The 15441-nt window shown below is 33.2% G+C and overlaps 1 protein-coding gene across 1 annotated transcript in view; it reads right to left on the minus strand.

Annotated features, from left to right (window-relative positions):
- Positions 1-5105: 5105 nt before the first annotated feature.
- The window catches only part of LOC126886503 (zinc finger protein 345-like), a 30285-nt gene continuing 19949 nt past the window's right edge, over positions 5106-15441 (minus strand). The window contains exon 4 of the mRNA XM_050653461.1: positions 5106-14458. Within this exon, the coding sequence (XP_050509418.1) occupies positions 13248-14458 (1211 nt within the window). The 3' untranslated portion in view covers positions 5106-13247. The remainder of the gene's footprint in view (positions 14459-15441) is intronic.

A 15441-nucleotide genomic window follows, 5' to 3' on the forward strand; every position in this document is an offset into this window, starting at 1 on the left:
AATAAATTTTTTTTCTGTTTACTGACAGTAGTAAAATGTATTTTGAATTAAATAAATTACATATACATATTCTTCTTTTTGTCTCACTTATTTTAATTAAAAAAATGATTTTGAACACCCTGTATAAATAATTGTTAATGTTTATATTATTGGATAGAGAATTGAATACCCTTTCAAATGAGCTATCACAGATGACCCCTATTCCCATTTAAAAAAATCATTGATTACGTAATCACGCCCAGATGGATGACGTCACTAGTGTGATATATATGCCAAAAAATCGTAATTTAAAAACAAAAATCGACCTGTTTCGGGATTTTTCCTTAAAGTCGCCTGTTTACGAAATAACGAATTTATGCGGCCTTACTTTATGGGCGCACTGTATATTATAATAATAAAAATGATCGGTATTGCGTGTGAAAAATACTAAAAAAACTAGGTTGAAAAAAATTGAACTACACTGCCGAGCAAAAAAATCGGGTCACTCGATGAATTATACACGTTTGATGTCTTGAATTTCCTAAACCTGTTGTCCGATTTGAGTGATGTTTTTAGTATGCTATAGCCTTATTATTTAAGAATATCAGTGTAATAATATTGTTGCTAGACAGGTAAATGTCATTTTATATCGGGTGTAATAATCATACTGTGTTTTTTCCTTAAAGTTTGGAACACCCTGTGGAATATTATAGCATATATAAAATATTGAAATTAAAACTTAATTGTACCCTTAGGCTTTCTTAACATTTTTTTTTTCATTCGTTTATGTTTCTGTTAAGAGATTACAAATGAGGTATGCTATTTGGTCTTGATCAACATCATTCTAAATCCCCAGAGCTACTGTTTCTACCTCTTGTAAGATTTTAGGAGGTAGAGGCTATTGTAGCCTTAGGCTTTCTTAACATTGTCTTTTTTTATTCATTTGTTTATGTTGGACAATAAAAAAGTTAGGTACTTTAACAACTAGCCATGTTCTTCATCAATACAGGGTGTTTCTAAATAAGTGCGACAAACTTTAGGGGTAATTCTGCATGAAAAAATAATGGCCGTTTGCTTTATAAACATATGTCCACAAATGCTTCGTTTCCGAGATACGGGATGTTGAAAGTTTTCTTACAAACTGACGGTTTATTTGTTGCTCTAAAACCGGTTGAGATATGCAAATGAAGTTTGGTAGGTTTTAAGAGGCAGTTATTGCGCATTTTTGACATACAATTAAGAATTTTATATTCACCATTGGCGTGCATACGGGATGTATCTAAAATGTTTATACCGTCTTTTCCCCCGTGTGAGTAACCCCGGCAAAGCGGTTTCTGGCGCAACCCCCAGTCGTAAATGCCAAATGGCTTAACGTACGATGGCGTGCGCATCGCATCATGCCAAAAGGACATTACGTCATATCTTCGTTTTTATTGGTCCGATCGTGGTTTAAGAGGACTCGTTGGAACGGGGAGGGGTAACGAATACCTACGTTGAGACAAAAAACAAAGATATCGGCATTGCCAAAACGGCATTACAGCATATTTTCGTTGCTATTGGTCTGATTTTGACGTATGGGGTGTCAAATGAAAGCGGTTGTGACGCAGAAGCCAACTGTCAATTCTTCTTCTTTTTTGTCCGTCAAATCTTATCAACGACTGTGTGAAAAGTCAACTGCCAATTGTTCTGCCGGAAAGGTAGTGGATAGGTAGCCGGTACCGGTGACTTGTTCTGTAGCCGGTAGTCGCTTATTATTGGTCTAAATCAAGGGTATGTTTAGTTTAGGTTATGTTTAAGTTTGCTTCGTGTTTGAGTAGTATATATTCAATATAAAATAAACATATAAATGGACAAGATGTAACCGTAATTGGTTTACAAAAAAAAAAGAAAATGAAAAGCCAATCCGATTAAATTGAATTTAAAAAACAAATAGTTTCTAATCCCTTCTAATCTTGTTCGTACAGAAAAGCAGAGTTTTGCCTTCAGAACTGCATCAATCAGGTAAATTTGATTATCTGTGATGGGGACTAAATTTTGGTTCTGCCGGGGTACAATAATAATCATAACTATTGTTACTTTTTAATTTTTTTAATAAAGTTTTACTTGATCTCTGAGTTAATTATTTGTGATCTCTTTTATTACTTTTTCATAAAAATGCACATTGCTTGAAAATAATTATTTAAAATAAAATGCACTTATTTCGCACAATCATTGAAAATGTATAAAAATGTAAATGCAGCTATTCTGTATAATTTTCGTAAGTAATACACATGCTAATACATCATTACCTAATGTATTACCGGTACCCGGTACCGGCAACCAACTCATTGACCGGTAGTTCCGCCCACTTAATTGCTTAAATAATAAAAGCCAACTACCGGCTACGGAAGAAGTCACCGCGGTACCGGCTACCTATCCACTGCCTTCTGGAAACGTTCAATGTGAACTGTCATTCTTCTTCTTTTCCGTATAGTGTCTAACAGAACCTTAGACAAGGAAAGAGAGAGGACGAGTAATCCTTGACCAAAAGTGAAGCCAAACTGACACCAGAGATTTTGATCATCGACGTATCTTTGGGGTATTGTTATGCATTGAGTATTTAAAATAAAAACATGAAATGTATTTAAAATGAAGAATTTGTGTACGGTAAATGTTTTATTAAGTTGCTCATATTACGTACATATGTTTCAATACATACATATGTTTTTATTACGAATTTTAGATGATGATTTAATTTATTTTTTATGAAATTTTAACCTTTAACGAACACCCACCACTGGCAACCCATTGTTATTTTTGACGTGACCGCCATGTTTCTGGTGACAAACAAACCAAAAACTGGCTTCACTTTTGGAACGTGTGTTTTAAATGAGTGTTACCCGTCCTCTCTTTTTTCCTTGTCTAAGAACAGAACCTTAATTATATTCTAAGAACAGAACGTAACATTTGACATATGACGTGACATTTATGTGTAACGTGCCACAGGACGTGACAAAGCGCTGACATGACGCTGAGTCGGCGATAACTCGACGCAGAACGTGACATTTTGATACTGAACACAGCGTTGCCAGAGTAGGTACAATTGTACCAATTTGATACAATTAGCCAATATTTGTACAAAAGTACAATTTAATCATTTCTGGTACTTACATTTTCAAAATGTTGCCACCTTAACCACTTTGACTATAATACACATATGCAATCCAAAATTATGTGGAATGTTCGTTTCTCATTAAATAGAGAATGCATCTGATTGTTTGTATGGTATGCAACTCACATCGCATCAGGGTTGCCATATGAAATTTCTGGAAATCCCTAGACGAGAGCTTCAATTTCCCCTAGAAATCCCCAACTCAATTCACAAGCACAAAACATGTAATTGTTTACTATTCCGTGTATGATAGAACAAAAAAAAAAGAAGAAATTGACATTGTCAGCTGTCAATGTCAACAAAAAAAGAAGAAATTGTCAGTTTCAATAAAAAAAGAAGAAATTGTCATTTGTCAGCTGTCAATGTCAACAAAAAAAGAAGAAATTGCCATTGTCAGCTGTCAATGTCAATTTGGAACAACATTAAAAGCATAGAGTTATATATTAGCATAGAGAGAGTGTCATTCAGAGCGAAGTGACGACACCATCTTTTTTTTTGGATTAGTGCTGTTTCGCTCTTACGCATAGTAAAGCTGCTACAGTTGTCCTCCTCTTCCGTGCCTATATTCACACTGAATGTCATCATAGATTTTAGATACAATGGGTGCATTCAGCAGACTCAATCGATGACTAATCGCTTAGTGATTTTCTGCTGAATGCCACATAAATTGTCGATTAGTTATCATTCGATGACTTATCGGTCGCCATTTTAAACATCGGTTTTGAAATATGATTTCTTAGCAAAACAAAATATGATTGACGTATGACGTGTGTCTAATACGTATATTTTAAGTTATATATCTTAAAAAAACATGAATTGAAGGCAAGGAAGGCTGAAAGGCATATAAATCACGCTGATAAATATCTGAGCTGCTTTGTTGGATTATTCGTATGTACCTATTAGGTTTACCTATGTCGCAAGAAATTCAAGAATTTGAAACTATGTATGAATTAAATGGGGTTATTTATAAATTACCATTTCATAATAATTTTTATTTCTGTTCTTGGGGTGTCTTTCACGTATTTGCAAATCATTTTGAAAAATGTGACAGTTGTCATAACCTATTTCGTATGTACATGAAAGTATACCATTCAGAAGAATCGTTAGCGATTACACATCGCTAAGTAATCGATTAGTCATCGCAGTTTTCTGCTGAATGCAGCCAATGTGTTAGAAAGAGATGCAGCAAACCAGTCCATGAGATCTTGTCGTCAGGAAGCGTGGAAGGTAGGATCCCTCTATGTTAATATATACCTCTATGATTAAAAGTCGCCAAAGTTGAAGAAAACTGTATTGTAAATTTGAATTCTACATGTTTAATCACTGCATAGTAGGTGGCGCTAGCAATAAATATAAAAATTATGTCACACTTTAAAAATCCCTAGATTTTAAAGATAAATCTGGATAAATCGAAAGAATTTGCTTCAAATAAACATCAAACAACGGTTTTTTTAAATTTTGGTACAAAATGTGTTGATTTGGTACATTTTGTGTCACTAGTCTGGTACATTTACAAAAATTTCTCTGGCAACACTGACTGAACATGTTCAGATATGAATTCCAATACATACATAGGGTTATGGAATTACAAACTAAACTTAATCAATATAAAGATGTTAAATTATATGAGGATATAAAACAAATTAAAAGACAATTCGCTAGTCGGCATATTGAGGACAAAAAGTGAAAGCTTGAGGAGTTGAATCTTTAGCAGCAGTAAGGTCTTTACGCCTTTAGAAAACTACCACAAGCTACATATTATCCATTGAGACGTATTCAGCCTACACCATGGGCCCCAGCAACAACACCAGCGAGTATGTGAAACGTGAAATAGACAATGTCTTGTGTAATATTAGCATCTGTATTTATCATAGTTTTAAAAATTATGTTTGAAATTGTAAAGAGAAAATTTGAATCTTCATGTGATATAAGATTTGATCAGTAAAATAATGTGTTTAAATAAAAAAGCAAAAAATATCTCTATAAAAATATTTATTTATACATAGAAAAATTACAATGCCATCATTGTATAAGAAAACCAGTGACGTAGACGATCCACGTTTCTTTCAGTACATGAAAATAGTCCAACGGCGTGACAGGGGTTTGTAGCAGGACCAACGTTTCCAGTAGCAAGAGGCGTGCGAGCAAACTTGCAAACATCAATAATACCCGGAAAAACTCAAAAAATGTGACAGTTCTTGCTTAAAAATTCTGCTTGTTATTCTCATCGAACGTAGATATAATCGGCTGCATACAACAACTTGGTTTCTGGTATTTCATTTATTTTGGACAATTCTACTGCTCCATCAGGATATCGAATGCCAAGCAGTTTTTTCTCCACGCATAATGCAGTCTTCTTATCCTCATTACTTAGCACATTGAATGGTTTCGGAGGTAAAAAGATGTAATGACTTCGTTCTATTTCGATGGCAAGTTCTTTGGGAACAAACCACCCGTCCACATCGAATCCCTGAATACGTATCTACGAATGCTACTCTCATGATAACTGCTCGTGTACTACTGACACTGTATGCGTCTAATTTAGACTTTTTACAATTTCGGTGAGAGGGAAGTACTCCATTACGCAGTCGTAAATAATAATGCAATACCAAGGATGTGTAATACTGTGAAAGAAGTATTTCACTTTTTATTTATCTTAGTGTTACACTCAACAGAAGGGTTTTTTTCGAATCATATAACATGGATATCACACAAAATATCCTACTGTTGCTCTGAGGCGACGATATGTATTTTCAAATTACTTGCTTCAGTAAACTTCTTAAAACAAATTTCACACTTGTAAGGCTTTTCTCCAGTGTGTACTCTCAAATGAGTTTCCAAAGCACTCTCTACATTAAACGTCACACTTATAAGGTTTTTCTCCAGTGTGTAATTTCATATGTCGTTTCAAAGCTCGTCTCTGGGAAAACTGATTCAAACATATTTGACACTCAAAAGGTTTTTCCCCAGTGTGTATTCTTACATGTTGTTTCAAACTATATGCTAAACTAAACTGCTTATAAAACAAACTTCACACTTGTATGGTTTTTCTCCTGTGTGTATTATTACATATTTTTTCAAAGTGCCTGCTTCACTAAACTGCTTCAAACAAATTTCACATTTATGTGGTTTTTTTCACATAAATGTGTATGAGTTCTATATGTTCTTTCAAATGATGTTGTGCTAAATGGTCTAAAACAAATTTTACACGTGTGAGGCTTTTCTCCCGTGTGCATACTCAAATGTTTTTTCAAAATGATTGCTGGACTAAACTGCTTCAAAACTGGAGGATGAAAAAATAGAGGAGATGGAAAGAAAGGATTACAAAAGAGTAAAAGTAAACAAATTTAAATCAGAAAAGGTCCGAGAACTTTACAAAACAAATAGAAAATTAAGACAAAAAGAGGAGCAAAAAGAAACTTGGACATTGGAAGAAAGATGGAACGTCTTCAAAAAAGTAATAAAGAATACATCAATAGAATTATGTGGAATCAGGAAATATAACAAAAATCTTAAAAGGACCAGGTGGTGGAACAACTAAGTTAAAACAGCAGTGAACAAGAAAACAGCTTGGAAAAAATACATTGAAACAGGGCTAGAAGAAGATAAAGAAGAATATAAAAGGTACATACAGTTAGTAAAAAGCACAGTAAAGCGAAGATAAGCAAAGACGCATGGAGAATTTGGAGAAAAATTACAGGAAAACATATATAACAAATAGAAGATTTTGGACGACAATCAGAAAGTTGAAGAAAGGAAAACGGAAAGAAATAACATCAGTAAGGGACACAAGAAATACAGACAAATGCGGAACAGTAGTTAAAGTATGGAAAGAATACTATGAAAATAAATTTAGAAATGAAACAATAGCCAGCGAAACCAAACATATCAAGATGAGGAGAGAAAGAACTAGAGAAAATAAGTAGAGAAGAAGTAATGCAAGAACTATCAAAAACAAAAATAAGCAAAACTGGAGGGGACAACATAGACCCGGAAATGGTGAAATACATGGGCGAGGAGGGGATAAACTGGTTATGGACAATATATAAAGAGGCATGGAAAAAGCAACAAATACCAAAATATTGGCAAAATAACCTAATAGTGTCAATATACAAAAAAGGGGAACATGTCAACTGCGAAACTATAGAGCAATATGTTTGTCACCAGTATGCTTTAAAATATACACGAAAATAGTAGAGAAGAGACTAAGACAAGAGGTAGAAAAGGAACTGGGCGAAGAACAAGCAGTGTTTAGACCAGAACGACAGACAAATGATAATATATATGTTACAGTCAAAGCCCGAATTTCAGGCACTCCTAGGTTTGATTAGGCAATCCTCAGGTCTGACTGACGGTCTTAGTCAAAGCCCGAAATAAATTACAGTTTCGGCCTTTGACTAGTCAAACCTAGGAGAGATTAAGTTGGTCAGGCAAAGGTCGAAATTTAATTTTATTAAATCGGGGTTTGACTAGTCAAAATTAGCTATTATGATGTCGTAATTTGTAAGATTATATTTAATAAAACGTCACTTTTTAATTTTAATGTTTATTATTTTTATATTGTGGCAATTAAAATAAAAAAATTTAGTCCAGGAACCGAAGCTTTTCACCTCGCAAATTTTACAGAATGGATAGATTTGCTTGAAAATATGAGAATAAGTAGTGGATAGTCCAAGGATCAAAATCTATATGATGCCGAAAGGCGCTTTTACCATGGGGGTGGTTACCACCCCATCTCGGGGGTGGAAATTTTTTATTATATTTTGACCGCAAAAGTTGACAAAAACATTCATTCTAAGCAAAACATGTTCTATACATTTTTTTGACAAAATTAATAGTTTTCGATTTATTCGCTATCGAAAGTGTTATATTGAAAAAATCAATGTTTTTCGATATACTGATTTACGATTCACTCAATTTTTGGCGTAGAAAAAATTTTTTTCAAACCAAGTTCTTGGGAATTAAATAACCTGCAATTTCATATTTAAACATTTTTTCGTATCTCTGATGCTAATCTTTCTGTTCTGAAGAAAATGGTATTTTTTACCAAACCACAAAAATTCGTAATTCGCTTTTAACTCCAGTGTTTTTAAAACTAATCATCCTAAGCCAGTCAAACTTCTAGAATCTATTAATAATACATAAATAAAGAAGAATGGATAAGGCCAATCACTAAAAACACTGCTAACGTACATTATTATGCTTCTAATTGGATTTCTCCTTTTTTTTTTCAAAAAAATATATTGATTTTTTAACCGTAACTTTTTTTATTTTTTATCTTAGAAAGTTTGGCAAAGAAGAATTTTGTAGGTTTTTACAAAATCTATAAGCCTATTAATATTAAATCTTTTTAGTATCCTCAGTCGCAAAAAGAGTTGACTTTGAAAGGGTTGGTAAAAGTGGTTTTTGCAGGTTATTACGAGTTTTAATTGTCAATAGCTCACTCAATTCTTGCAGTAGAAAAAATTTTTGCAAACCAGGTTCTTCGGAATTAAATAAGCTACAATTTCATACTTAAACATTTTTTCGTATCTCTGATGCTAATCTTTCTATTCTGAAGAAAAGGCCATTTTTTCCAAACTACAAAAATTCGTTTTTCACTTTTAACTCCATTTTTTTTAAACTAATCATTCTAAGCCGGTCAAACTTCTAGAAGCTATTAATAATACATAAATACAGAACACCAAATAAGGTCAATGAATAATTTTAATTAGGGTGGTGATTAGGAGGTTGCTTCCGGTCACATTTTCGCTGGAAAAAATAGGGACTGACATTGTTTTCATTATAAGTCACTTAATTTTTGAGCTAGACTTTTTTATTTCTTTAGATAGATATTTTTCAATACTTTAAATTAGTTTGAACAAGTTATCCTCGAAAAATGCATAGTTTTCTTGTCTTTTGACTTTAAAACTACAATATTCAGCATTTGACGAAGAAGAGCTAACATATATTAAAGTATAGCTCGATTACTATGGGTCTTGAAAGAAAATTTAAAAAACAGTTTTGTTTATTTTTTTAAAAGGTACATTTTTGTTAAGTAAAGTTGTTTTGATAAAACGAAAACTTTAGGAGTTATTAACAGAAAACTTATTAAAAACATTGATTTTTTCGATATAAAACTAACACTTTCGATAGCGAATAAATCGAGAACTATTAATTTTATAAAAAAATGTATAGAACGTTTTTTGCTTAGAATGAATGTTTTTATCAACTTTTGCAGTCAAAATATAATACAAAATTTCCACTCCCGAGATGATTTTGATCCTTGGACTATCCACTAATTCTCAAATTTTCAAGCAAATCTATCCATTCTGTAAAATTTGCGAGGTTTTGTCCTATTTTAAGCTTCATTACTTGGACTAATTAGTGTTTATTCTCACATGTTGAGGCATTATGGTATTTAGAGTTGCAAAATACGTTAGACCTTTTACACTTACATAATTTTGAAGAACATTTCTTATTGCAGTAGCATTTTATAAAGCTATATCCTCCAAATTTAGAATCTTTTGTACTAATTTCAAAGACAGCTTAACGTCTAACTAGGAGAGGAAGAAAATTGTCAAACAATTCAGATTACTTCTTCAGATTTGGTTTGTTGTATTTGCCAAAAAGAGAGCTCTGACGTACATACGTGCATAATTTGTAATCAGGTGGTACATGTTGTGTGCGCTGACAGCACACTTGGTGCATACTATGAAGGTTTTGAAAGAAAAGTTACATGCATGCGTTGCGCACAGACAGAAAAGATTAAAATAAATAAAGGAAAGACGACTGAAGGTCTTCATGCCCAGGCTAACGCTATGAAACAATTAAGTGAAAAAAAATTCCTCCAATTTTGATCGGAAAAACTGTAGCAATACTTATCCCCAGCTTTGATAGAGCCAAAGGAGATGCTCGAAATATTTTGGGTATCATACAAGATAAAACAATTGACGGTTTATATAGTTTGTACGAAATACGGAGCCATAAACACACTTTTTTCAAGAAATCAGAAAGAGAATTTTCTTAATTTCGAAGATGTTCCAGACGTTAAGCTGTCTCTAAGAAAAATTAGTACAAAAGATTCTAAATTTGGAGGACAAGGCTTTATAAAATGCTACTGCAATAAGAAATGGTATTCAAAATTATGTAAGTGTAAAAGGTCTAACGTATTGTGCAACTCTAAATGCAATAATGTCTCAACATGTGAGAATAAACATTAATATTTTTTATTTTAATTACGAAATATAAAAATAATAAACATTAAAATTAAAAAATGACGTTTTATTAAACCTAATCTAACAAATTACGACATTTTAATAGCTAATCGGGGTTTGACTAGTCAAACCCCGATTTCATAAAATTAAATTTCGACCTTTGACTAAGACCGTCAGTCAGACCCGAGGTTTGCATAGTCAAACCTAGGAGTGCCTGAAATTCGGGCTTTGACTATAACATATACATCATTAGAAACCTATTAGAAAAAATCATGGATACTGGTGGAAAGTTTTTACTGACATTCATAGATCTTCGATCAGCGTTCGACTCTATTGATAGAAATATTATATGGAAAAGCCTTAGGAAAATGAAAGCCCCAAATAGATTGATAAAAATAATTAAAAGTATTTACACAGTAGTAGGAGGATGAGTACAAATAGCAGGGGAAAGATCTGAAGAATTTAGTTGGAAAAAAGGTATTAAACAAGGGGATAGTCTTAGCCCGCTGTTATTTATAAGTCATGAATGAACTAATTAGAAAAGCCAGTGCATCAGAACCCACCAAATACAAACAACAAAAGGACACCATAGATTGCAATCAGTAAAAATGGAAGCACTAATGTATCCTGATGACATAGTGTTCATAGCAGATTCAGTGACCAAAATGCAAAAACTTATTAAATATTTGGGCGGAAGAAATTGAAAAGCTAAAAATGAAATTCAACGCGGAGAAAAGTAAAATAATGATTATCGGCGAAACTGAAACTAACGAAATCTGTACATATAAAATGCAAAAATACTCAGATAGAAATAGATACAGCATATGAGTACCTAGGAAGTATGATAACCAATGATGGTTAAGTAGACCTAGAAATATCAAACAGAGCAAACAAATCGAAAAAACTATACTACGCACTAGCTCCAATCCTAAGGAAAAGAGAATTGACCCAAGAGACAAAAATGAAGATATACAATACAGCAGTCATACCCACGTTACTATACGCGAGCGAAAATTGGACAGTGCAGAAAAAACATCGTAGTAGAATAAACGCAATGGAGTGAGGCCTCTGCGAGCAATGGCTGGAAAGACAAAATGGGACAGAATAAGAAATGAGACAATAAGAGGAATGACCGGACAGGAACCAATAATGAATAAAATAAAGAGACAATTGAACTGGTATGAGCGCGTGATGAGAATACATCCCACTATATTAACAAGAAAAATCCATGAAACAAGGGATATATACCAAAAAAGAAAAGAGGCAGACCAAGGAAAAATGGATACAACAAATTGTAGAGGCGATAAGGACTAATAGGGAAACCCTTGAAAAAATGAAAATATTGGCACAAGACACGAAAGAATGGAAGAGATGAGTGAATAAGTAACGTAACCAACTAAACCCAAATCTGACGTCGCAAATGTTAAAAGGAAGGGGAGAAAGAAAGAAATAACATTTTTTAAAGTGTACTAGTTTTAAGTTACCTTACCTTACTTGAAAAAGTATCAAGTTACAAATACTTGGGAACTTTAATAAACAAAACTGGAGACCAAAACAACGATCCACAAGGAAAAAGTTTTCCTGTAGTTGGCTGTATACCATATAATACAAAAACGAATAAAATCCTTTATAAAAGGTATATATTTAAAAATCCCTAAAAAGAGCTACATCACAGAACTAGTTTTCGATTTAATGACCAATCATCATCAGTGCTTACGTGATCTAACATGCTAACCACCAAAATACAATATTATAAAAATATATGGGCAAAAACAAAAACCTAAGTAATCCGTCAAGGAAACATAGATGAAATATGCGAACTAAAATTTGGATTTTCAAAATATTCCAAGTAATATGCTTCAGGTACCATCTGAGCTCTAATTCGACTTGTTCACATATTGACAGTATAGTATGACTTGCTACCATACTGTCAACATGTGAACAAGTCGAATTAGAGCTCAGACCATACTGTCAACATGTGAACAAGTCGAATTAGAGCCCAGATGGTACCTAGAGCATAGTACATGGAATATTTTGAACATCCATGTTTAAGTTCGCATATTTCATCTGTTTCCTTGACGGATTACTTTTAAAGGGTTTTACCCATATATTTTTATATTGTATTTTGGTGGTTAGCATGTTAGATCACGTAAGCACTGATGATGATTGGTCATCCAATCGAAAACTAGTTCTGTGATGTAGCCCTTTCTAGGGATTTTTAAATATATACCTTTTATAAAGGACTTTATTCGTTTTTTGTTTTTTTCTTCAAAACAATGAAATAAAAAGACGTATCGAAATTGCCAGGGCCACCTTCATACAGATGAGAAAATTCTTCTGCAGAAGAGATATAAGCATCCCTCTACGATTAAGAATGCTAAGAGGCTACGTATTTAACACGCTATTATTTGGTGTAGAGGCATGGACTCTCAAACAGAACAATATAAAAAGTTTCGAGATGTGGTGCTACCGTCGAATGCTGAAGATAATTTGGGTTGAAAGAGTCACAAACCTTGAAGTAATACTAAGGATAGGAAAATACCCAGAAATTTTGTTAATAAAACGAAGAAAACTCGAATATTTGGGTCACCTGATGAGAGGATATAAATACGCATTACTTCAAAATATAATGCAAGGAAAAATAGAAGGAAACGGAATCCAGGCCGTAGAAGAATGTAATGGTTGCGGAATTTAAGAGAGTGGTTTGGCGGCTTCACTAATGAATTTTATGGGCCGGCTGTAAACAAGGTCAGGATAGCCTTGATGATTTCCAATCTCCGATAGGAGTGGCACAAGAAGAAGAAGTACCTTAAGGTTTTTCCATATGTGTGCACTTACATGTCTTTTCAAATTACTTGCTTCAGTAAACAACTTAAAACAAATTTCACACTTGTAAGGCTTTTCTCCAGTGTGCTGCACTATTAACAGTAAATGTCACAATCAGGTTTTTCTCTAGTGTGTAATTTCATATGTCGTTTCAAAGCTCCTCTCTGGGAAAACTGATGCAAACATACTTGACACTCAAAAGGTTTTTCCCCAGTGTGTATCCTTACATGTTGTTTCAAACTGAATGCTAAACTAAACTGCTTAGAACAAACTTCACACTGGTATGGTTTTTCTCCGGTGTGTATTCTTACATGTTTTTTCAAAGTGCCTGCTTCACTAAACTGCTTCAAACAAGTTTCACACTTGTATGGTTTTTCTCCAGAATGAGTTCTCATATGTTCTTTCAAATGGTGTGTTGTGCTAAATGGCCTAAGACAAATTTCACATGTGTGAGGCTTTTCTCCAGTGTGCATACTTAAATGTTTTTTCAAAATGCTTGCTTGACTAAATTGCTTTAAACAAATTTCACACTTGTAAGGCTTTTCTCCAGTGTGTATCCTTAAATGATTTTTCAAATCGCTTGATTGGGCCCATTGCTTCAAACAAATTTCACACTTATAAGGGTATTCTCCAGTGTGCACTATCAAATGTCTTTTCAAATTGCCTGCTTCATTGAACTGCTGCAAACAAAATTCACATTGGTATGGTTTTTCTCCAGTATGAGTTCTTAAATGTCTTTTCAAATTATGTGCTTTGCTAAACATCTTACAACAAATTTTACACTTGTACGGTTTTTCTCCAGTGTGCAATGTCATATGTTGTTTCAAAGCACCTGCCTGAGAAAACTGCTTAAAACAAATTTCACACTTATAAGGCTTTTCTCCAGTATGTATCATACAATGCCTTTTCAAATGACCTGCTTTAGTAAACTTCTTAAAACAAACTTCACACTTGTGAGGTTTTTCTCCAGTGTGCAATGTCATGTGCTGTTTAAAACCACCTCCCTGAGAAAACTGCTTAAAACAAATTTCACACTTGTAAGGTTTTTCTCCAGTGTGCACCCTCAAATGAATTTTTAAACTATCTGATCTAGTAAATTGCTTAACACAAATTTCACATTTAAAAATTCCTTTTCTAGTTCCAACTTTTTTGTGTTTCTTTGAATTATTTTTGTAATTAAAATTTTTAGAACAAATAGATTGTTTTAACGTTAATTCTTCAGTGTCTAGACTAATTTGTTGTTTTCTATATGAATGTTCAGGTGACATTTTCAAAATTTCTACAGTGTTCTTCTGGTCAGGAAAACCTAAAATAGAAACAAAGCATCTGGTCAGTTTTAGATAACATTGTGTAATGTTTGAACATCTACAACATTTAGAACTGTAATAATTCAACCAGATGATATTAGTCCACAGTACATCATCATTTTTGGAAGATGTTTACAAAAGTCTTAAAAATGGTCGTAACTTCTTCGTTTGAGCGAGTCTACCACTTTCTGAAAAATTTTAGAGGGCAGGTTGGACGCGTCCCGCGTCATTAACATATTTACGTTGTCGGACTATTGAATCGCGGCTGTAAATTTGTCGGACAAGAGATCGACAATCTTTATTAATTAAATATAAGTACTTTAAATTGAAAATTAAGAGTTTTGCAATAACAAAACTACCGCGCTAGAGTGACATCTTGCGGGTGTCGGACTCTACGATTTTGTTATTACAAAACTCTTAATTTTCAATTCAAAGTACTTGTATTTAATTAATAAAGATTGCCGATCTCTTGACCGACAGATTTACAGCCGCGTTTCGTTAGTCCGACAACGTAAATATGTTAATGACGCGAGACGCGTCCAACCTGCACTCAGAAAGTGATAGACTCACTCAAACGAAGCAGTTAAGACCATGTTTTAGACTTTTGTGATCATCTTCCAAACTGTGGACTATATTAAATTGACAACACAAAAAAGCACACAGTAATTGATAATTAAAAGGGTATGTGGTAAAAGTTAGAAGTTTTTACACACTGAATAAGTATCAAAGATACTAGTGATTTTACCTATCGGCATGCTACGGGGAATCCAATCAATTGCTATCTACAGGCACTTCACTCAATTTTTTTTAGAATTAACAAACTTTCAAAAGAATTAAAAATAAAATTTTTAAAATAATAAACGTCTTATATGTAAACCAAGTAAGTATGTAAATGTAAAGTTACATAAAGCTTTAAATTTCTCTTCCTAATAAAGTAACCAATATTTTTTTTATTTTGCGAAAAATTTAATTACTGATGAAG

This window comes from Diabrotica virgifera, chromosome 6, assembly GCF_917563875.1.
Source record: "Diabrotica virgifera virgifera chromosome 6, PGI_DIABVI_V3a".
NCBI classification, from domain to species: Eukaryota; Metazoa; Arthropoda; class Insecta; order Coleoptera; family Chrysomelidae; genus Diabrotica; species Diabrotica virgifera.